Source organism: Rhinatrema bivittatum, chromosome 1 (genome assembly GCF_901001135.1).
Source record: "Rhinatrema bivittatum chromosome 1, aRhiBiv1.1, whole genome shotgun sequence".
Lineage (NCBI taxonomy): Eukaryota > Metazoa > Chordata > Amphibia > Gymnophiona > Rhinatrematidae > Rhinatrema > Rhinatrema bivittatum.
The window spans coordinates 765,953,313-765,978,396 of NC_042615.1; the positions used below are offsets into that span (position 1 = coordinate 765,953,313).

At 45.5% G+C, this 25,084-nt stretch overlaps 1 protein-coding gene across 2 annotated transcripts in view; it reads left to right on the plus strand.

Annotated features, from left to right (window-relative positions):
- The first annotated feature begins 11,360 nt into the window (after nt 1–11,360).
- The window catches only part of NARS (asparaginyl-tRNA synthetase), an 89,648-nt gene continuing 75,924 nt past the window's right edge, over nt 11,361–25,084 (plus strand). Inside the window, exons 1-5 of one of the 2 annotated variants that reach the window (XM_029579638.1) lie at nt 11,361–11,519; nt 14,920–15,002; nt 23,836–23,901; nt 23,998–24,090; nt 24,643–24,732. In XM_029579638.1, the coding sequence (XP_029435498.1) occupies nt 11,477–11,519; nt 14,920–15,002; nt 23,836–23,901; nt 23,998–24,090; nt 24,643–24,732 (375 nt within the window). In that variant the 5' untranslated portion in view covers nt 11,361–11,476. Of the gene's footprint in view, nt 11,520–11,560; nt 11,737–14,919; nt 15,003–23,835; nt 23,902–23,997; nt 24,091–24,642; nt 24,733–25,084 lie in introns of those variants that run through there. The other variant, XM_029579647.1, reaches the window with a different exon arrangement.

The window sequence follows — 25,084 nt, forward strand, 5'->3', positions numbered from 1 at the left end:
TAGTTAATTTTGTAAATAATATAGTCCTGCATGTTTCCCTTGTTCTAGGCTTTGTTTTATTTATCACGTTCTCTGTCAAGCGCTTCCTAAGCGTATTTTTGCGTTTAATGTACACCGATGTGATATCACCAATGAATGTAGGTATATAAAACAGTTAAATATCAGCGCTCCTCCCCCAGAAGAACCAAGGGCAGAGGATCACAGCACTTTAAACTTTTCAAGAATACACAGTCCCAAGCACCTCGACCTTCAGGAAGGTCTCAGTCCTTTCGGAACAGGCACATTGAGAGAAGCAAGCTCAGGGGCAGGCCCTGGCCGTACCCCACAATGAGAAAATGCAGACCCATCCACAGGAAGAAGACATAGGGGGCAGACTTAGCCTATTCTACCAAAGATGGGTCGAGATAACTTCAGACAAGTGGGCCCTAACTATCATTCGAGAGGGGGTACTCTCTGGAATTCCAAAGCATCCCCCCAGACAAATTTATGAGATTGCCGTGTCACTCCCACTCCAAGAGACTGGCAGTGGAAACCACACTAGCAAGACTACTCAGCCTGAAGGCAATAGTCCAGTGCCCAAGCTTCAACAAAATACTGGCCACTATTCCATCTATTTTATCGTTCCCAAGAAAGAAGGAACATTCTGGCCCATCTTGGACCTCAAGACCGTCAACCGTTACCTGAAGGTACCACACTTCTGCATGGAAACCCTACGCTCCATTATAATGGCAGTACAACAGGGAGAATTTTTAACCTCTCTGGACCTATCCGAAGCCTACCTTCACATCCCGGTCCATCAACATCACCAGCGCTTCCTGTGATTTGCGATACTGGGCCATCATTATCAATTCAGGGCCTTACCTTTCGGACTAGCCACCACCCCCAGAACCTTCACCAAGATCATGGTGGTAGTGGTGGCAGCACTGAGGAAAAAAGGATTCATGGTACATCCTTATTTGGACGATTGGCTGATCAGAGCAAAGTCTCCGGAGGAGAGTCGCCACGCGATCACCAGAGTCAAGAATCTACTACAAGAACTCGGGTGGGTCGTGAACACAGCCAAGAGCTGTCTACAGCCCTCACAGGCACTAGAATACCTGGGAGTCTGGTTCGATACCAAACAGAACAAGGTCTACCTTCCCCCTCCACTGAGAAGGAAGCTGATGGGTCAATTACAAAAACTATTGACCTTGGTCCGCCCCAAGGTATGGGACAACCTTCAAGTCCTCGGCCTCATGACATCAACTCTGGACGTGGTTCCGTGGGCAAGGGCCCATATGCGGCCGCTACAATGTTCCCTACTGTCACGATGGAACCCAGTGTCCCAGAAATACTCAATTTGCCTCCAGCTACCGACAGAGATTCGGGAGCAGCTTCAATGGTGGCTACAGGAAGAACACCTAAGCAGAGGCGTAAACCTATCCGTGCCAAAGTGGATATTGCTCACCACGGACGCAAGCCTGCGAGAGTGGGGAGCCCACTGTCAGAAACTGACGGCCTAGGGACAATAGAACAAGGAAGAGGCGGGATGGAATATAAACCGCCTGGAAGTTCGAGTGGTCAGACTAGCCTGCCTACGATTCAGCCATAGACTCCAAGGCGAGTACGTCAGTCATGTTGGACAACGCAACGACCGTTGCCTACATCAACCACCAGGGCGGAACCAAAAGCCAGCAGGTGTCTCTGGAAATAGACCCCCTCATGGAGTGGGCAGAAATAAATCTACAAGGGATCTCGGCCTCCCACATCACTGGAAAAGACAACATCTCTGTGGACTACCTCAGCAGAGAAAGCCTAGACCCGGGGGAATGGTCGCTGTTGGACGCAGCCTTCCAGCTAATAGTAAATCAATGGGTTCTCCCAGCCATGGACCTACCTGCAACTTGTCACAATGCCTGGGTCCCCAGGTTCTTCAGCCTCAGACAAGAACCACAATCTCAGGGAATTGACGCTCTCGTCCAGACCTGGCCGGAGGAAAGCCTCCTGTATGCCTTCTCACCCTGGCCATTACTGGGCAGGGTCATCCACAAGATAGAACACCACAGGGGACTAGTCCTACTAGTCGCCCCGGATTGGCCAAGAAGACCATGGTACACGAACATGTGAAGACTATTGGCGGGGAATCCTCTGCGTCTACCGCCATGCAGGGACCTATCTCCCACGAAGACCCGTCTCGATTCTCTTATAGTATGGCCCTTGAGAGGACTAGCCTAAAGAAGCATGGCTACTCAAAAGCCATAATTGACACCCTGCTTTGGGCGCGCAAGTTCTCCACATTTGTCTTACATACGGATCTGGAAAGTATTTGAAGTTTGGTGAGAAGACCACGGTCTCTTCCTGAGGATAGCCAAGATTCCCACGATCCTAGAATTCCTACAGGATGGCATGCAGAAGGGGTTGCCCCTCAACTCCCTCAAGGTCCAAGTCACAGCACTGGCCTGTTTCAGGTCTGAAGTGGATGGTATCAGACTATCAACTCATCCTGATGTCTCGTTTCCTGAAAGGGGTCAAACAACTCCAACCACCACTAAAGTGGCTAGTGCCTGTATGGAACCTCAACATCCTAGCAGGAGAGTCCTTCAGACCAACAAGCGCCCTGTCACTACAACTCCTGACCTTAAAGACATTGTTTTTGATCACAATATGCTCAGCCCGGCACATCTCTGAACTTCAAGCATTATCCGGTCGGGAACCGTTCCTCAGGTTCACTCCGGGTACCATACTGCTGCGTACGGTACCATCCTTCCTTCCGAAAGTGGTTTCCCAGTTCCATATGAACCAGACCATATCCTTACCATCACCAGATGAGCACAGGGATTCGGAAGACTCACAACTCCTTCGCCACTTGAATGTCGGCAGAATCCTAGTCCAATACCTGAAGAGATCCGAATCCTTGCGCAAACCTGACCATATGTTCATTCTTCACAGTGGGAAGAAACCAGGGGAAGCGGCATTGCGGGCCACCATAGCTCGCTGGATCAAGGAAGTTATTAATGCTGCCTACATCGAAGCAGGAAAACAATTACCTCTACAGGTCAAGGCGCATTCTACAAGGGCCCAGGCAGTCTCCTGGGCTGAAACCAGGCTGCTTTCACCAGCCGAGATCTGTCGGGCGGCAACATGGTCCTCCCTACACACCTTCTCCAGGTTCTACTGCCTGGATGTTCAGGCCAGGGAGGATACAGCCTTCGCAAGGGCAGCACTAAGTGGGCCACGGGCAGCCTCCCACCCTATAGGGGAGTAGCTTTTGTAATCCCATTGGTCCTGAGTCCATCTGGCTACACGCTAGGAAATGGAGAAATTACTTACCTGATGATGATTTCATTTTCCTTAGTGTGGACAGATAGACTCAGCATCCTGCCCACGGCTGCTCCAGAAATAGAGAACCTTGGATATCAAATCTCGAGACTGAATAAGTACGGGTAAGCCACAGCCTACCTCTAATCCAAGATACTCGCAGTTGCCCAGGTGTCAGTTTGTTTCAGTGCACTGGCCATCTCCAGTTTCAAAAGTTTTATATATATAATCAGTGAACCAGTTCAAAGTTAATCATGTGTAATCCACTATTAAGCAACATATATCCACATTGGCTTTTAGAAGACAATACTGAAGAGCTAAGCACGCTGCACGTGCTTAGCTCTTCAGTATTGTCTTCTGCCTACGGCAGCTTTGAAATTTGACTCCATCTGCTAGCAGGAGAGCACAATACCCATTGGTCCAGAGTCCATCTTTTTACACTAAGGAAAATGAAATTATCAGGTAAGTAATTTCTCCATTCTCCTCCTGTCTATCTCCCCCAGCATCATCACCTTCTCTTCCCTTTCTGTCTACCCCCCTGGCACCATCATCTTCTTTTTCCTTTTCGCTCCCCTCTACTCCTCCTGCATCATCACCTTCTCTTTTTTTTCCTCTCGCACCTCCTGGTACTGCTGTAGTTACACAAAGGAAAATTGGTTCTTACCTACTAATTTTCGTTCCTGTAATACCACAGATCAGTCCAGACCAGTGGGTTGTGCATTCCTACCAGTAGATGGAGTCAGAGAACAAAAACTTTAGGCACTGCTCCATAAGCGAGAGTACCACTTACAGTCCCTCAGTATTGGCCTGTACCCAAGCCCAAACAACTAACCTTTACTAAAGGGCGAAGGGGGTTGGAACCCAAAAACGCAACAGCCAACCCCTTGCCCAAACCAGATAAAACAAAAACCACTAAACCATCTCGGAACTTGCTCCTTGCGGAGCATTTGCAAAAGAATCAAATAATTTCTTCAGGAAAATATCACCTCTTGAGGTAGTCTTTCGGAATCTGAAAAGGGGATGGGCCTCTGGACTGATCTGTGGTATTACAGGAATGAAAATTAGCAGGTAAGAACCAATTTTTCTTTCCTGAACATACCCTGATCAGCCCAAACCAGTGGGATGTACCCAAGTCACTCTACACTGGGCGGGAACCCGAAAGACCCGCGCGCAGAACACCCTCACCGAAGGACGATTCATCATGCGTGTTGCGTCCATCTGTCTCAGACGGCTTCGACCCTCGTGCCTCACCTTTTTCTCTGCTCTCCCCACTAGCCTTGGGAAGATGGCTACCGCCGCGTCTGCAAGCCGTGCTCTCTGGCGTCCCTGGAACGGCTATGGCGTTGCCTCCCGCCATGTTTCTCCCAAGGGCCTCCTAGGGTGCATACATGCGTGCTACCCACGTCTTTATTACAGCTATGGTGCGAACGTCGGGCGTCCCCCTCAAGTGACATCACGCCATCCAGGTATTTAGCTTCTAATTGTTTGCTAGCTCATTGAGGTATTCTCTAACCTGGGTACCCGCTCCTCGGGGGCCCTCTGCTTTATTTCAGGTGCCTTACTGGGATCAGGTACTCACTCCTCGAGGGCCTGCTTTCCCTGCCTCGGTGCCTGTACCATCTACTTTAGCGTGGTGGAATCGCCAACCTACAGCTACCATCTAGTGCGTAATCTAACTCTGTCTCATCTACAGCATTGCCTTGCTGGGAAACCTACACCGGAATCCCCCTATACCAACGTGGTGAGACGGGTTCCCTCTGCCGACGTCCGCGACTGCTACCTCTGCATCACCTCACTACTGCCACATCTGGTGCTATACATCAGCTGTACAATAAAAGATCTAATTCTGTGTTTGTATGTCCTGAGTCTAGCCCAGTACTGTGGCTCCCCTTGGGGCTGCTCCCTGTGGGCATGGTCATGTGCCACAGTACCCAAAAATCCACCCAAACACCACTAAACCATAACAGTGTGCTCTAACATCCAAATGATAATGCTTGGTGAAAGTGTGAAGGGAGGAACAAACCTCCGCTCTGCATGTCTCCTGGGGCGACAGAAGTTAACACTCAGTCCAGGAGGTAGCCTGGGCCCTAGTGGAATGAGCTCTGACTCACAGACTCCTGATGCCAGCGGGCACTATAAGCCGAAGAGAGAGCCTCCTTAATCCAGTGTGAAATCGTCACCTTAGAAGCCTTGTCACCCTTCTTAGGACCCCCAAACAAGACCAACAGATGGTCCGACCGCCGGAAGTCATCGGTAACCTCCAAATAGCGCAAAAGAATGCACATCCAAAAGATGAAGTTCCCTCTCCTGAAGGGAAACCTTGGATCACTGCGGAAATCCTGGCAACCAGAGTAGTCTATGAGCCGTAACAGCAGACACCATACTATGCGCCGAGGTCCGTACTAAGTCATACAACACGTCTGAGACGTAGGCAACTCCTGCCTCCAAATGTGCAGCTTGCAAGGACCTCCCGTCATCAGCACTGGGAGCTGTGGACGCCTCCTAGCCCTTGCAAAGACAGGCTCTCTCTACATGAGGCTGGCGCAAATAGCTGCCCTGAGACTCAGCGCTGAGACCTCGAAGTCTCGCTTAAGGTGTATCTCCAGTTTGTGGTCCTAAATGTCCATCAGTGCAGCGGCCCCGGCCCCAGGAATGGTGGTCGTCTTAGTAATGGCAGACACCGCCGCGTCCACCTTCAGTATTTTTAGAAGATCCAATACATCCTGCGACAGGGGGTAAAGTTTCGCCATGGCTCTTCCCACTTTCAAACCAGCATCGGGCGAGTCCCACTCCCAGGTCACCAGCTTGCGGACCTTCTTAGGTAATGGGGAAGGAAGTCATCTGACCCCAACTCCCATCCAGGACAGGGTTGACAGCTTCGCTGTCTGATTCTTCCTGCAAAACCTTAATCCCCAGGACCTCCAAGATCTGGGGAATGAGAGGTCGAAGCTCCTCTTGTTCAAATAAGCATACCACGCTGGTATCATCCCCTTCCAAGGGTGGGAGGTCGTTCTGGTTCTCATCACCCATATCCTGGGTGAGTCCCGGATCCTGATCCACCCTGGGGTCTGCCAACCTATTCTCACTTGAAGCCCAGTCAAGCCCCTGAAGGTTGATGGTGGTCCGCTTTGGTGGAGGCTCCGCCAAAACATCCGGCTGTGCTGCTCTCTTCAGGATCACCGTTTCCTAGCCAGGAAGGCCTGGTGCAGTAGCAGCACAAACTCAGGACAGAACTCCCCAGAAACAGCACCCTCCCCCCGCAGAAGGGTGCGGTAGCCCAGGGTCATCCCCAAAAATGGAAATCTGGTCCACGGGGGATAGAATGGGAAGGTCCTCCTCCTCCTGTGGCACCTGCTGCGAGCCATACACCAGACTGAGCAGCCACGCGGTCGTAAGAAAAAAATCAAGCTGGGAAACCTTCATGCGACTGCAGGAGCTAAAAATAGCAAATGCCCTGCAGGTGCAAAAACTGCTCTGAGGATGCCGGCATGACAAAATGCAGCCATTCCGACTGGCCTGCCGATGAAATGGCACGGCCCGGCCCGTCCCACGAAGCAACTCTGCCTACCTTGAAAGGCTTCAGTTCCTTTTTTTTTTTTTTTTTTTTAAAGAAACTTTACACTGGCACTGCTGGAGCCTGAGGAAAGGAGTGAGAGGAGCCTCTACAGTGGTCGAGGAAACCAGGAGCCCCTGGCTATTGAGATGCTGGACCAGTGCGGGCGTGACTCAGGCAGGTGTATCCAACCCCCTGGCCGCCTGGCTTCAACTGAGGGATGGCCCACAAAGGTGCCTAACACTGCAGGAAGCTACACTACTAACTAGCCTAACCTAGGAAAAAAACCCTTTCCCTAATACATTTTTTTTTAAACTAACTGACAGACTTCAGGTTTGCATCTCTACCATCTGCTGGAGTCAGAGAAATACTGAGGGACTGCAGGTGGTACTCCTGGTTATGTAGCAGTGCCCAAAGATTTTGTTGTCTGACTCCATCTGCTGGTAGGATGCACAGTCCACTGGTCTGGACTGATCTGGGTATGTTCAGGAATGTTAGATTCTATCTTAGGAATTACCACCCAGGGAAGAGATCTAGGGGTCACAGTGGATAACACATTAAAATTGATGACCCAATTGTTGACCCAAAAAAAGCAAACAATGTTAGGAATTATTAGGAAGGGAATGGTGAATAAAATGGAAAATGTCATAATGCCTCTGGATTGCTCCATGGTGCAACCGTACCTTGAATACTGGATGCAGTTCTGGTCATAGCATCTCAAAAAGGATATAGCTGCACTGGAGAAAGTGCAGAGAAGGGCAACCAAAAGGCTAAGGGGCATGAAATGGCTGCCCAATGAGGAAAGGCTAATTAGCAATGGTAACATGGAACAGACTTAGTTTTTGGGTACTTGCCAGGTTCTTATGGCCTGGATTGGCCACTGTTGGAAACAGGATGCTGGGCTTGATGGACCCTTGGTCTGACCCAGTATGGCATTTTCTTATGTTCTTAAGTTAAGGTTGTTCAGTTTGGAGAAGAATCGGCTGAAGGGGGATATGATAGAAGTCTTCAAAATCAGGAAGGGCCTTGAACAAGTTAATGTAAATTGGTTATTTACTCTCTCAGATAATAGAAGAACCAGGGGACACTCCATGAAGTTAGCAAATAGCTCATTTAAAACAAATCAAACAAAATTCTTTTTCAGTCAGCGTATAGTTAAGCTCTGGAATTCATTGCCAGAGGATGTGGTTACAGCAGTTAGTGTAACTGGGTTTAAAAAAGGTTTGGATATATTCCTAGAAGATAAATCCATAATAATAGCTTGTGATCTATCTAATGTTTGCGTACTTGACAGGTACTTGAGACTTGGATTGGCCACTGTTGGAAACAGGATATTGGGTTTGATGGACCCTTGGTCTGACCCAGTATGACATATCTTATGTTCTTATGTTATGGTCACCATCACCTTCCCTTTCCTACCCTCTCCTTCCAACCTTCCCCCACTATAATATCCATCAACCTCTCTCTTACCCTCTCACTCAACTCCACTCCTACCCTAGGTTCTCTTCCCTTTCCTCTCCCCCAACATCCCCAGCTTCCTAGCAAATGCAGCTGCCTCTTCCTGGGGTACTTACCTGGTATTGGTTTTTTTCTTCTATGCCGGTTTCCTTATGAATTCTGAACTGCATGGAGCTAGGAGGACTTGAGACTTGCCGTTTTAACTGCTGAGGAGAAGAGAACTGGCAGAGGGGAAAACAGAAGCAACAGCCGATAAGTGCAGCTCTTTGACTCCCCCTGCTGGTGGGTGGATATCCTGCAGGCCACCTCTGGGAAAAAGAGAAACTGAAGACTGTTGTGACACACCAGAGCTACAGCTCTGGCACACTGTTTGGGAAACACTGATATAATAGAAAACAAGAAACTATGCAGTATAACGCATGAACAACAGAAAGGCTGCTCTGGAAACAGAACACCAACTTTACTTAATAGTGTAGCTGGAGTGATAAATGTAAGTAAGAATACAGTTACAAAATAGGTATAACTTGAGGTACTAAAGCAGATATAAATCACTGTAACACAGTAATGTCAGCAGAAAAAGACCAAATGGTCCAGCCAGTCTGCCCAGCAAATTTCTTATGGTAGCAACTACTGCCCCAGGCACGTTACCCCCAAATTTTAAGCCTAGTAATATCAATATAAAACCCATAACAAAATTACTACTACCATTGTTTTATAGGATGAGCAGCCTTCTTGATAATTCAGACAATGCTGCTTGAATGTAGCAGTCCTGCACTTTTACTCAAATGCCTATGTATCTGACCCCCAGTAACCAACTACTACCCAACTGTTAAGAATCTGTTTAATGTTCTCATTACTGCTCAGTTACAAGATATATACCTTTGTAAACCGTTATGATGGCTCAGTCGAATAACTGTATATAAAACTCATCAAGTAAATAAATAAATAAATAACCAGGACCATAAAAGTCAGGGCCCAGCATTGGCTGTTGTCTGAATCCTATTCCCCCCTTGCCATCGAAGCAGAGAGTGATGTTGCAGTTGCATCAAAATCACAAAAGCTAATTAGCCTTCTGTTAGGGGAAGTAGCTGCTGCTCCATGCAGTTTATTCCCATGTACCTGTTCCTTCATTTCCACCTCTAGGGATCCAAAGTGTTTATCCTATGCCCTAGGCATGTAGCCTACAAAGGATCACTCCTTGTTCCACAAACCAAAACCACTCAACACCTAACCTACAGAGACCGAGCCTTTTCCACAGCCGGACCTTCACTATGGAACTCTATTCCTCCCGATCTAAGACAAGAACCATGCCTTCCTACTTTCAGAAAAAGGCTTAAGACATGGCTATTTAAGCAAGCCTTCCCAGATCCATATTGAAAGACAGTAACATCTTATAAGACACTACACAATATTATGTAAATTATTAATGTAAATAATTCATCTTTACTACTCAACTATCTTACTCTAATTCTCTCCCCAGTTTTATGACCCTGTTGTAATGTAACTTTTATTTCTTTGCACTTGTTTATGTTCTGTTTTTTGTGCACACCCTCTTGTTATTTGTAAACCGGCATGATGGGGTTCCTAATCTCGAATGCCGGTATAGAAAAATCTATAAATAAATAAAATAAATAAACAATGACAAGTTAAGAACATACCATACTGGGCCAGACCAAGGGCCCATCAAGCCCAGCATCCTATTTCCAACAGTGGCCAATCCAGACCATAAGAACCTGGCAAGTACCCAAAAAGTCTATTCCATGTTACTGTTGCTAGTAATAGCAGTGGTTATTTTCTAAGTCAACTTAATTAATAGCAGGTAATGGACTTCTCCTCCAAGAACTTATCCAATCCTTTTTTAAACACAGCTGTACTAACTGCACTAACCACATCTTCTGGCAACAAATTCCACAATTTAATTCTGAGTTGAGTGAAAAAGAATTTTCTCCGATTAGTCTTAAAATGTGCTACATGCTAACTTCATGGAGTGCCCCCTAGTACTTCTATTATCTGAAAGTGTAAATAACAGATTCACATCTATTCCTCAAGACCTCTATCATATCCCCCCCCCCCCCCCCCCCCCCCCCCCAGCTGTCTCTTCTCCAAGCTGAACAGCCCTAACCTCTTCAGCCTTTCCTCATAGGGGAGCTGTTCCATCCCCTTTATCATTTTGGTTGCCCTTCTCTGTACCTTCTCCATCGCAACTACTGTATATCTTTTTTGAGATGCGGTGACCAGAATTGTACACAGTATTCAAGGTGCGGTCTCACCATGGAGCGATACACAGGCATTATGACATTTTCCATTCTATTCACCATTCCCTTTCTAATAATTCCCAAGTTCTGACCTTTCTAGCTCTGTTCTCTTGCCAACTCCACCAATACTAAGCCAAAGAAACAAAACCTGCATATCTAAGCAAAGTAAAATGTATTTAAATTGTTATAAATCAAAGTGCTTATCCTCAGATACAGTGAGAAATAACATTCCAAATAGAATGATTTTTAAATTGAATGTAGACCAAATACATTTCTCCCTGAATATTTGTTAAAATCAAAGTCCTTGATGTATTTATGGTTCTCTTGATTTATCTTCAAAATCCAATTCCTGAAGTAAACTTTCTCCACTTCAAACCATCTATTTGTTTTGTTGTGTCTGTACTTTAGCTGATTCCAGCTAGAATGAAAGCAATTATAGCATGGATCCTGGTCAGAGAACAGACCTGCCGCTTGACAGGATACTGCTCTCAGATCTACAACTCTACCTTCAAAGTCTGAAGGAAACTAAAATAATCCAACCCATTATTGGATTATAAGCAGGGGCCTTGTGCAATTTTGTTTTCGCTGAACAAATGTAGTGCCCCTCACTCAGGTTCAATAAGTACTACGTATCTGTGTCCGACATCTGCCCCTAAGGGGGGCGAAATTAAAAACGGTTGCCCAATTACGTCACTGGTGCCTAGCTACGGTGACGCAATGCGGGAGCGAAAAGGCTGATGCAACGTTAGGGTCGAAGCGTGAAAGAGCCGGTGGTGGGCGGGTCCGGAACCACCTACATCCAGTAGCAAAGCGGAACGTCGTATGCAGCGTCACTGTTACGCATGCTCAGTGTCAACCGTTCATTCATTGGTACCAGGCTGGGGCCGGTAGCGAAAGGAGCGGAGTCGTGGACATGTCAGAAGACATGAGCCGGGAAGTGGCGCTTCTGGTGCTGGGTAAGGCGCTGGTGCCGGTGACTAGGCCGGTAACCTACGATTAGAAGCAGTGAGTGGCCGTGCTTTGGGGACGGTGGACGGAGCTTGGGCTCCGCGCTCGACTCTTATTGCGGCCCGGCCGGGAGGAGGCGGAGGCGGAGGCGGCGGCGGCGGCTCTGGTTGACTTCCCATTCTCTGGGTGCCGACTGCCCGGCAGCCACGTTCTGTGTGAGAGCAGGTAGGGAGGTGCCGGCTGCGCACTGTGGCCTTGGATCTTACGGAGGCGGACCAGGTTGTATGGACGCGCGTTTTTAGTTGGGAGACTCCAATACTCTCGAGAGGATAGGGTCTTTTGACTACGTTGCAGTTGGATAGCGATGCTTCCGGGATGGTAAATCGCGCGGCCCGAGGTGGTATAGAATCGTCTTTCGTTTTCGTTGGGGTTCCGCCCGAAACTCTGCAGGTTTCCTTGTACGATCTGTTTGGCGCTGTTTAGTTTTGAAGATCTTTGTCTTCCTGTGTATATATGTATCTGTCTATTTCTCTGTACGTATAGATATTTGTCTCTGTATATAGAGATAGATATAGATGGCTGTTTTATTGAACTGTAATTTGAAAGGCATTTCAGTCTTGTCTCTAAATCAGCAACCCCTTGGCAATGGACATTTTGCTTGAAATGCCAGCTAGGGCAGAAGGCTTGTAGTTTTGATGATTAAAAATTTAGTATAATGGCAGGAACAGATTTGATTATTTTTGTTGCCGCATAACCATGTTGTAATGAGTCCTGTGGCGGGAGAATTATAATGGCTCTCAGAAGAGGTTAGAAAAAGACCGCTTGCTTAGCCTGTTCAATCTGCCCAACTGCTGTCTTAATAGAGACCAGGGTGGTCCATTTTAAAAAGTGAAAATTTTCAGGTGGTGGTACAGGGATACTAGTCTGGAAAGATTGAGTGCTGTTGCAAATGAAAGGCAGAATACAAAATATTTTTAGTTTTTCTTTAATTTTCTTTAAGTTGTATTTCCTTGTTTTCATATGAAAACAAGATTGGAAAACAATCATGGAGTACATCTTTCTAAAGGTATTCTATACAGTGTGTAGTTGTGTGCAAAATACCCATATTCCTTGTCTCCTTCCAGTAGATTCTCAGATATATGGGTGGGGCACTCCCCCTCACTGCATATGAGTGTAAGTCTTCAGTTGCACAAGAAATGTACGTAACACAAGACTTGTTCAAGTTTCACTTCTTTCCCAATCCCTAGTATTTTTGTTTATTTTTTTTGTTTGTTTAGATTTATATTCCACTTTTTGCACTTTTTTCAGCGCTTCAAAGTGGATTATATTCAGGTACTGGAGGTATTTCCCTATCCCTAGAGGGCTTACAATCTAACAGGCCGATACAGTAAAGTCCACTGGAGAGCGGGTGAACCGGCCACTCGCCGGTGCACGTGATTCTGTATTTAAATTAGGCCCGGCAGTAAAAACGGGCAAAAGTAGGCGCTAGGGACACCAGCGCATCCCTAGCGCCCCCTTTTTGACAGGAGTGGTGGCTGTCAGCGGGTTTGACAACCGATGCTCAATTTTGCTGGCATTGGTTCTCGAGCCTGAGCGTCCAGTTTTCGGCCCGACAGCTGCGGGCTGAATTCAATTTTTTTTTAAAAACTTTACTTTACTCTTCAGGACCTCCAACTTAATATCGCCATGATATTAAGTCGGAGGGTGCACAGAAAAGCAGTTTTTACTGCTTTTCTGTGCACTTTCCCGGTGCCGGAAGAAATTAGCGCCTACCTTTGGGTTGGTGCTAATTTCTGAAAGTAAAATGTGCAGCTTGGCTGCACATTTTACTTTCTGTATCCCACACGCATATCTAATAGGGCCATCAACATGCATTGGACACGCATTTTCCTCCCCTTACTGAATAAGGGGTAAGGGAAAACGTGCGTCCAAGAGCAGGCTAACAGTGCGCTCCGTTGGAGCGCACTATACTGTATCGGCCTGTCAGTTTGCACCTGAGGCAAAGGAGATTAAAGTGACTCGAACCCTGGTCTCCTGGTTCTTAGCCCACTGCTCTAACCACTAGGCTAGTACTGGTGCCTCACACTTTCTCCCTAGTACCCATGATTTGCCACTGTCCCCCACACTCTTAGCACCTATAACTTCATTCCTCCCATTGCTGGTGTCTCACTTCCCACATGCCAATGCCAGACCACCTCACCTACTGTGCTGGTGCCTGTGCCTCGCTTCTTGTCCTCCCCTCCAGAGCAATGCTTAGCTCGCCCTTCCAAGCAAAGGTGCAAATAACTAATACAATCTTAATATGTACAACAAAATAGACCACTAAAATAGTACATAACAGCAAAGCAAATAAAAATGAAACAATGTAGTTTTGAATCAATTCATAAAAATGAACACGCATCCCATACCCTACATCAGTCTTATTTAAACTTTTTAGTACAGTTGCACATTGCTGTTCAAATCCACAGCTAATCCATAGTAAACCATTATGCAAAGGCCTGCTCAAAATGACAAATTTTGCTGGTAGGAGATTTTAATCTGCATAGGTCAATTGGAATATCCCTGCTGTAAAAACAGAGTTGGGAAGATTCTGGACTACTTGCAAGTGATGTTCCTTGAGCACATGGGAACAGAATCCACAAAAGAGTGGATACTGGATTTCATTTATAAATGGGGAAAGTTATTCTGATATCACAGTAGTTGACTGCAGTACTGTTGATCACCAGACGGCATACTTTAACATAGGCGCTGTCTGAGAGTGATCACACAAAGGTCAGGGTGCTTGACTTTATGAGGACCTGAGATACTGCCATCGCGTGAGAGAAAAGTTGAGGAGCAGGTACTGAGGGAGGAGGTTGTAGACTGGGGATACTGCAGAGGGATATCATTGGTAATGGGTGAATTTGGAGTCCTGGAAGGAGCCCTGCTGTTTGGCTCATGACTGAGGACGGCTGCTGCAATGATTGGACCAAGGTAACTTGGAACGGAATATAAAAAAAGAGGAGGGAAGCCCTGGGTAACTGTGAGTAAAGGCTTATTACACCAGATCTCAATCTGGAAGGCCAAAGCAGCAGGAGGAAACTGGCAGATCAAAAAAAAATAAAATAGGGGAATAGCCTAGATGTGAATGAAATTCATGGGCCAAACATAAGTTATTAGGGATCTTATTTTCCTGGGTTCTAAACAAATATTGGCTGGTGCTGAAGATTTTTTAAATTTTCTACCCATGTGTGTGTTTGGTTGGATTAGGAAGAGTGCTAGGTTTTGTGAGTTTTACAGATGCCCTCTACTACCAAGCTACAACTGGTGTGTGCTGATGACGTCCTGGTTTATTGCTTTTGATGTAGCATGAGCGGTTTTCTGAAATGTAACACCTAATTTTGAAAGCCTGATTCTTTTTTTTTAAAGGTGAGATGTATGTCTCCGAGCGAGAGGGGAGTGATGCCAGTGGTGATGGAACAAAGGAGAAACCTTTTAAAACTGTTCTTCAGGTATGTTGTTTGTTTAAAAACTCTTCTTTGCTTTCTGGGTAATAGTCTAAAATGGTGAACCACCTCACTGAAAAATCTGTTCCTTGTATAGAAAAAAATGAAACCTGAGTGGCATCCTTAAACATAAACTATTCATTAAACAAGTAGACAAACACAAAAAAACCACAGTAAATAACACATTTCAGTCCTTTATCTGAATATTTTTCTCTTTTTTGTTTATTCACATAACAACTTAGCTTTCAGAAAAGGGAAATGGAGATCTCACCAATATACTTTTTTTCTTGGATTTTAGTTCCATGTTGGAACTGTTTTATTAGGTTATTTATTGACAAGCAGGCATGAATTGGTCATAACATGCGGTTGATGTTATGTGATGGCTCGGAAACCAGCTTGCAGAGCTCAGTAAAAATCTTTCTGAGCTTGTGATGAGTTCCCGTCTCGTGAGCACCTCGGTTTTTCTTCATTCAAGCTACTGTATGGATGTGTTTCCAGTCTCTCTGTGACCTGTTTGGCTTTGTTAATTGGTCTTATTCTGCCTCGTTGCATTTTTGTTTGTTTTTGACGCTGCCTCAGCAGCTCAGTCTAAAAGAAGAAATGAAAAAACCCAAGACTGAGATGTCTGCAGTCAGTGGTTTTAAGACCTGTGTTTGTGGGTGCAGGATGCCCATTACAAATACACATTCTGGCGGTTGCTGCTGCTGCTGTCTGGGCCCGGATCATGATGCTTCCAGCTATTAAAGTTGTGATTGCATGTCCCTGGGGGTGCAGCAGTACTGTACCTTGAAGATGGAGGCCCTGCACAGGAAACTGGTAAGAGTCCGAAATCGCAGTGCGACTTATGGCAGGAAAGCTGCTTCTTTTTCTGAAGTGAGGTCTCTTCAGACTTTTTGCACAAGAAGTCAAAGCAGGGTTCTTCTCCCCCTCTTTTACACAAGTCCAGGACAGATCCCACCTCATGAGGCCATTTCCGTGATCATTCTCAGGTCAGGGGCTGAGTGTGGTGCGAAGAGCGCTTAAATGACATGAAAGTTGCCCTCTGGGGTCATCTCCCTTGGTGCCAAAGGAAAGTCAGTGCTGTGGCTGTGGGGCATTGCTGGAACAGACCCATTCTCGACTCCCAAGTTGGGAGTTGGCCTCTTTTGGTGCAGATGCCATTGTCCTTCATGGTGCGTAAGATCCCTGTGTTTATCCTGTCCAAGCCAGTTTTTCATCTAGATCAGATATTGACCAGGACACCATCTGTCGCACTAACACAGAGTGCGCTCTCCAGTACAGTCCGCCCCCTCGGCACAGCATGCTAAAGTTCCTTCGTTGGAGTGTGGTGCATAAGCACAAGTCCCTCCATAGTTAGACCGGTTTGTAAAAATGAGCTCTCGTTGGATGTTTTGGCAAACTTTTGTCTCCAGTCTTTCCATGCTGGCAAAAATTACTTAAAGTGTGAATTGTTACAGGTGAATGACTGTATGGAAATAGAAAGTTTGTTAGATGCCTGCCGGTTTGGGTTCTGTAACTGGCGCACACTACAGAACATTTATTAGTTACATTGTTAGATGATCTGTATTGTCGAATGGAGAAGGGTGGTTCGGGATTGTTAGTGCAACTGGACTTGACTGCTGCATTTGATTCTGTCAGTCATAATTTAATGTTATACCAGTTGCGTTGTTTGGAATAGGAGGGTTTGTTCTGCTATGGTTTGAGTCATTTTTGAAGGGACGCAAGCAGAAGGTCTAGCTGGGGGATACTTTTTTCACTTGGAGACTGTTGTGGTTGGGAGTTACTCAAGGATCTGCCCTTTCATCTATATTGTTTAATTTGTATTTGGCACCACTTGGGGTTCTACTAAAAACTGTGAGTGCCTTACTACCCTTATGCTGACAAGATCCAGCTTTTTTCCCCCCCCCCCCCAGTGATAAGAGTTTTCTGTTGCTGTTTTTGTATCATTCCTTGAGTACTGTCAGTGTATAGCCAGCTGAAAGATGTCTCTCGTTAAATGTGAGCAAGACTAAATTTTTGTGGGTGGAAAGAAAACCTCCATTTACTGATTTAAATGTAAATATTGATAGAACAGGTAATTGCATTCCAACAGAGATCCATAGCTTGGGAGTCTTGTTGGATGGCGAACCATGTAAAGTCTGTAACAGAGTGGCATTTTGCAAGCTTCAGGTTGTAAAGGCTTTGTTACCCCCACAGTCCCCCACAGATCGGTGGTGCAGGCTCTAGTGCTGAGCCACACTGATGACTGTAACGGGCTGTTTGTGGGCCTGTCTGAGAAGGTACTTCAGGTTCTGCTGATGGTGCAAATGCAGCTGATAGGGTAAGAGTGAGCATATGATCCCAGTGCTCAAGGAGCTCTATTGGCTTCCCATAAAATAATCAGTTCAAAATGATGGTTACTGTCCATAAGCTGTTTTATTTGGAAAAAAAATAGTGTAAAGCTACTAGGAAACTACAGCAATATGAGCTGAGGAGATCCTTGAGATCAGAGGGTACAGGATGTTGGCATGACTGGTCACCCAGGAATATCAGTTGCAGATTACCAGGAAAAGGGTTTTTTCCTTTTTTGCCCCTTGTGCATGTGGAACACACTTCCAGCAGTATTAAGGCAAGAACAAGATGGATATAGCTAGCAGTAATTTTGTTATTGGTTTGACAGTTGCTTGGCTCTGATTGTTAATATTACTACCCTTAAACATAAGGCTTGGGGTAATCTGCACGGAGCGGCAGTTGCTACCATAAAGAACTTGCCTGTCTTTTTCTACCGTCATTCCTATCTTACTATGTAAGATGTAAAAGCATTCAGAAAACAATTGAAAACTTTGTCAGAATGTTTTTAATAATTATGTTGTATTTTGTGTGTGTTTATATTGTGACCCACCCTGGACTATTGTAGAGGAAGTGGCAAGATATAAAATGTTTTAAATAATAAAAAAAAAATATTGAGCACATCAGAACCCACTTTTTATTTATTTTAAAATGTTACCCGCCCTTCCTATGTTCAGAGTGGGATACAAAAGAGCAATACATTAATATATCAAAATAAAAGTAATCATGAAAGTTTTCAATAAAATAGTTAAAAGAAAATATCGGAAAACAAAGTAGATAGTGGGCTGAGCAAAGTGAAAAATATGAATGTTAAGTTGTGTATGCCTTTTGGCAGAAATGGGTCTTCAATGCTCTCTTAAAATTAGGCTTTTTAATTACTATTTCATTTGGAAGGGAATTCTAAAAGGGAAGGCCACTCGCTTGTCTCCTCCAAATGGGCTGCCTTAAAGGAAGATACATCCACTAAGATCTGGCTTGAGGATCTTAATGTTGTAGTTGGGATGTAAATTTTTTTTAAAATCCATGTTGAAGATATATTGTACAACAGAGTGAATAGTCATGGCCAGTTTATACTGAATGTGATATGAAATTAGTAACCAGTATAATGACTGCAGACCAGGAGTAACATGATCATGAATAGGAGATCCAGTTAATCTAGCTGCTGAATTTTGTATAATTGGTAGTGGCTGGATTATATACGCCAGAAGACCAAGAGACAGTTACAGTGGTCAAGGTAGAGAAGAGATTGTAAAACTGTACGGAAATCATCACTGTCTAACACAGGTTTCAAATTTCGAGGCAGACGAAGATTGAAAAATGAGCTCTGTGTTAAGTCTGTATGTAACGTACTCCTGCATTGATAACGCAGGCTCTATGAGAATACCCAAGTTGCGAAACACTTTTTTGACAGTAGAATGTTCTCATTTTTGAAAACAACTGGAACATATGATGCAGGAAAACGAGAGAGAATCTTAATAATCTCTGTTATAACCACTGCAGCTCTGAGGTTCTTTTCAGCACCACTGGCAACAACAACTCTTAGTGAGAATAAATCAATCTGGGTTTCTGGAGAGGATGTCTTGCCTCTAAATCTAGCATAGAGGGCCAGCCAGTGGGAGCCCAGCTTTTAGAGTTGGTGAAAAATCTTTTTGCCTACCAAAATCCTGAAGACCTGAAAGGGAGATTAGCACCTTTCCTGCCCAAGATGAAGGAAGTTTTTCCCATAATGAGACTGCTCAGTCCCCATAGGGATATTTCCTAGCGTGTAGCAGATGGACTCAAAACAAATGGGTATAGTGTGCTCGTGCTAGCAGTTGGAGATGGATCTGACGTCAGCACGGGTACATATACCCCCACAGGAAGTGAAGCAATTCAGTAATTTCCATCTCCAAAGCAGTTTGGAGCTACCCATGCTCGCTGAGCGTGTTTTCCAAATTCTATCGACTAAATTCTTAGAAGAAATCTACTGAAGACGAGCCCCGCACTCCTGTGGTGATACCAGGCGGTCACTCACCCAGTTGAGTTTCCCGAGCTGACTTCCATGGTCCCTCGGAGGTAGGAACCTCGGTCCGGTGACTGGTTCGCAGCAGGGACCCAGCCCCCGAGTGAGAAGGGCTCGGGCGTGGCTTGGCCCCCGAGCGGTTCGGGCGCGGCCTAGAGGCAGCCTCGGTCCCGGCGTGGACTTGGCCCCCGAGCGGTTCGGGCGCGGCCTAAGAGGCAGCGGGTGCACTTCCTTAAGCGCGGCGGTGAAGGTATTCCCCTCTCCCCCCGCAGCCGGAGACCGCCCGGGTCGCAGCCGGGAAGCGCCGAAGACAAGGTAAGGCGTACATCTTTACTTGGTCTCCGAGGAAGTGTGGACTGACTGGGCCTGCCTACGGGCCGCCCGCCTGGGAGGTCGCCATTTTTGCCTGCCTACTTCGCTTTTTGCTTGCTAAGTGCACGTTGTTCGCACACGCGGTAGCGTGCGCCTACGAGGATACGCACACATATGGTGAGACGCCCGTTGTAGGCGCACGTTTGTGAGACGCCCGTTGTAGGCGCACGTTTGTGAGACGACACCGCATTTAAGGCAAATGGAGCATAAGAATGCCTCTGCGTCCGCAGAGCCGGCACCCCCAGAATCAGGCATGAACGCAGAGGCCTAGTTCTTCTAGTGGCCCCGGACTGGCCAAGAAGACCCTGGTATGCAGACATGAGAAGACTACTGGCAGGGAATCCTCTACCTCTGCCCCCATACCGGGACCTGCTACGGCAGGGCCCCATTCTCCACGAGGATCCAGCTCAATTCTCTCTCAAGGTCTGGCCATTGAGAGGGCTAGACTGAAGAAAAGAGGATACTCGGAGCCGGTGATAGATACACTCCTCCGAGCACGCAAGTTCTCCACATCACTAACATATATCAGGACCTGGAGAATTTTTGAAGCCTGGTGCGATTTCTCACAGCACCAATTCGCATACCGCAAAGATTCCTATCATTTTGGACTTCCTGCAAGATGGACTTCAGAAGGGTTTGTCCCTCAGCTCCATCAAGGTTCAGGTAGCAGCACTGTCTTGCTACGGTCCCAGGAGTGATGGCACTACCATTGCCAAGCACCCAGACGTTTCACGTTTCCTGAAAGGAGTCAAACACATTTGCCCGCCACTGAAGTGGCCAGTGCCCTTGTGGAGCCTCAACCTAGTGTTGGAATTTCTAGCGGGATCAGCCTTCAGGCCCCTTCGAGGCCTGTCGCTCCGTTTATTGACCTTGAAGATGGTGTTCTTGCTGGCTGTGTGTTCAGCACGCCACATCTCAGAGCTACAAGCACTATCCTGTCGTGATCCATTCCTCAGAATTACTCCAGAGGCCATCCATCTTTGTACAGTTCCTTCCTTTTTACCCAAAGTGGTCTCACACTTTCACCTCAACCAAACCATATCCTTGCCTACCACGGAAGGTTTGAAGAAATCGGAAGAAAGTCGAATACTTCGTCATCTCGACATCGGCAGACTACTGTCCAGATACCTGGAAATGTCAGAAGCAGTACGAAAGACGGACCACCTGTTCGTCCTGCACAGCGGGAGGAAGCAAGGGGAAGCAGTCTCACGGCCGACCATGTACAAGATGGTCACTGAGATTCCTGCCTCTCCGAAGAGTGAATCTCAGAGAACCATGAAAAATGTCAGAGAGTGAAAGTGCGTTCCAGTGTCTACGGATCATGTCTGAAATTGATTTACCTACAGTTGAAAAAGGGAGAATACAATTATAACTAACATCTTCTGGATCCCCCCGGAGTGCTCCGAGGGCACTCCATGACAACATCCCAACTGGACAATTTTTACGGTTACGTAGATTATGTACCTCTCGTTCCGAATTTGTTTCTCAATCACAAGGGATGACCGCCAGGTTTTTATAGAGGGGATACCCGGCTCGGGTGGTCAGAAAGGCATTTAAACGAGCGCTCTACTCAAACAGGGATTGGCTTTTCCTTCCCTCGGGGGATCCAGAAGAAGATGTTTGTCCTTTGTTTACAGATTGTCTGAATACCTTGTAACCCACTGGTCCCAACTTAACCACTCCATTTCGGACCTCTTCTTCACTGTGCTTGAGGTGGTCCCCCGCCCATCTCGGGGGGGGGGGGGAGATTTCTCTGAGGTACTGGGGAGAGCAGAAATGGATTTACATGTTAGACACGATCAGCCCGGGTGGCCTCAATAAGGAGATCGAGTGGCATTTATTTAGCTGATGTGAGCTTTGTGATGATTGGTTGAAGGTTCTCACGAGGGATCTCTGTTTCGCGCCATTTTCTGCTTTAAATGTCTGTCAGACGGAGGGCGCTTGCGCTCCATGACAGCTAAGAAGGGTATGTACTATTTTTACTATTTAGAAATTAGTAGCGCATGTTTAGATTCCACCATTTGTTTATCCTTTGTTTACAGATTGTCTGAATACCTATTGTCCCTCCCGATGCAGCCGCCGCGAAACACGGGACCGTGTCGGGGGACTTTATAGAAATGATTGCTGGTTGATCTGTGGAGTTGCCAGGTTTACCTTTTTGAATCATCAATTAGAATAAAAACTGTGTTAAATATCCGTGGAATTCAAGATTTATTCTTGCACCTTTTGTTCTTGGGTACTTGCTGATGTGCAAGGTACTGTTGTGGTAATTGACGTCTCCCATTGCACTGCCAAATTGGTTAGCTTCCCTGATTTCTCTTAGCATTTCATCACCTGTCTAACCATTTTGTCCAGGTGGATGGTAGTATACTCCTATCACTATACTCTTACCCAAAGCACATGGGATTTCTACCCATATAGATTCTACTGAGCATTTAGTCTCTTGTATGATCTTTATTCTGTTGGACTCTATGCCCTCCCGGACATAAAGTGCCTCACCCCCACCAAATTGACCCTTCCTATTATTGCAATATAATTTGTACCCAAATTTAGCACTGTCCCATTGGTTATCCTCCTTCCACCAGGTCTATGAGATGCCAGTTATGTCAATCTCATCATTTACTGCTATGCACTCTAACTCGCTCATCTTACTTCTTAGACTTCTGGCATTGGCATACAGACATTTCGAAGTGTGGTTTTGGGTTTGGGTTTTTTTGGTCTGTTTTTCAGTTGATAGGGAAAACTTGGAAATCTTTAGCTCAGGTGATTTTTACATATAGTCACATGGCTTACTTTTGCTTTTATTGGAACCTCTCTGTTGGGATGCCCTAACTCTCCTGTTTCATTAGTATCCTTCAAGGATACATTCCTCCAAACCATGCACTGCTGAGTGACTGTCTGCTATTAGCTAGCGAGTTTAATGTCCTTACTAAAGGGTGTTAAGCTTTTAGTAAATTTAGCATGAAAATTTTTTTTTTTTTTTTTTTGCATTGGTTAATGCAGATGCATTAAAGCTGCCAGTAATTCATCTGCAGTAGCCTCCAGCAGCTAGAGCAAACCCACTGTAGGCCACAGTTGCAACCCTATTCTCTTGACTTTCAAAACTAATTTTAATTTAGCTTCTGATTTATATTTTATTTTTATGACTGGTCAGACACTTCAAAGCAGAATACATTCAGGTACTTAACTATGGTTCCCTCACCCCCCTAATGAATTTGAAAGTTCCTATAGCACCAGAATTCCTCCCCCCATCCACTATCTTCCCAGCAGCAAGATGAAAGTGACCCACTCTGTTCCTGGCATCTTGTGGGGTATGTGTAGTCATCTAGCATTATTTTCAAATTTGCCTTGATAGGGGAGAAGGGATGAGTGACCCTTACTATACCTCTAGCTTCCCATTTGAAGACCATGGAAGTAGGGAAGGAAGGGGTCCCAGAACCCTTTAATTGCAGCATTCTGGGGATGATGGTGGAAGAGAACAGGGCATCTGTACCCCCTTGATCTGGATGCTAGGAAGTGAGGGTTGACAGGACCACTCTGATCCAGGATTGGTGCCAATGGGACCCCTTTGGTCTGAAGCTGGGGGTACTTTAATTTTGGAGGCTGGGAAAGGTTGAGGGGGCGGATGCAATCATAGCCTGCATTAGCTCCCGGATGCTAGTGCTAGAATTTTATACATCCCTGAGTGTAGTAACTTTTTTTTTCATTGCCAGTGGGTTAATGCAAATCATGTTTCTTAACCTGTTTTAGTATTAATAGTCTGTTTCCTATGCAATAAAGCACATTTTCAGTTTTTTCACAATAGTATTTTAAAGTGTAAGGTGCATTAAACCATTAAATAAGACAAACATTAACAGTAGAATTTAGCTTTATGGTGTTCTGCAGTGCTGACTGATCAGGAGACTTTTATTTGTGTCGGTGAGAGGAATAATAAAAACCCTGTGCTGAGGATCATCCTTTTTTGTGCGTAGTGCACCCTTTCAGCTCTTACTCCGTTGAAGTCACTTTCCAAGACTGACAAAGGCTCACCTTTCATAGCGCATTATAATATGGATGCCTTTTGGTTGTGGTAGTTTATCCCTTATTCTTTAACACCAAACTTGACTTGTTTTGTATTTCATTTTACTTTTATTTCAGGCTATGTTGACTGTAGGGAAGGAACCATTCCCCGCTTTTTACGTGGATTCCCAAAAAGAAAACGAGGTATTGTGACAGTTGAGTTCTATGTGAAAATGGTATTGGAATACTTTTTGTAATTAAACCTTGTGAAAAATAAAACCTTTGGCTTTTCTTGCTCAGAGGTGGGATGTGATCTCAAAGTCTCAGCTGAAGAACATCAGAAAATTGTGGCACAGAGAGCAAATGAAGAACGACGCCAAGGAGAAGAAAGAGGTGAGTGTCACAAGGTTAAGCTACTCTGCAGCATGACTGATGTAGCATTAACCTTGGGAAAACCAACATTCTAGAATGAAGAAATTACCTGTAGCATGAATTTACTGCTTTGAATTTGCATCCAGTTACTGGCCATGGATGGGGAGCAGCTCCCAGAGAGTCTGCATTCTTGATGGGGACCTATGAGGTTCAGAGGGGTGCTCATATGCTAGAGGGCACTCTTCACAAATAGCATTTTCCCCAAAATGTTTTCTGTAATTGCTTTATACGCAGCAGACTGTCTTTTCTTCTGTGTGTGACTGCTATTTTACGACAGCAATAACCAGATTTCTCAAGATATCAGCATAGTGCTTTTTTGACACTGGCTTCCATTCTTTTGCTTAATTCTGTCTAATCTTTTTTTTTTTTCTATAATTCTGGACATACTTTTTCTTTAAAAAAAAAAAAAACCCAAAACAAAAACCAACACACATTTTTAGAATGCTGCGATTAGCCAAGTAATGAGGTCTCAAATCAGAACTAAATATTAAGAAACATTCTTCTTAAAATTAGGCAGAAGACAACTTGCGTCGAGAAAAGAACTTGGAGGAAGCAAAGAAAATCATTATTAAGAATGACCCAACCCTTCCAGAGCCAAAATCAGTGAGTAAAGTATATTTTCGTTTTAGAAGAATAATCTTCAGACTCAAATGCACAATCGGCTCTGTAGCACTCCTGGGGTGAAAGTCTCCTACCAAATCCTTGCTCCTCCCCTCCATCTGCCCTTTCAGAAGTGCAGAGAGGGAGGGGCCGCTGCTGAGAAGTGGTGATGTCTGAGACTAGGAGCAGGATCATGCGGAACAGATCTAGATGCTAAAGGAAAGTGACGGCTAGCTTGTGTGTGAATGCTGCGGTAAGTTAAGGAAATAACTTTGATTATAAATAAATACCAAACTTGAACTGATTAAAGGAAACATTTTTAGCATTCAGACAGGTGGATCCAGAACAAGTGGGT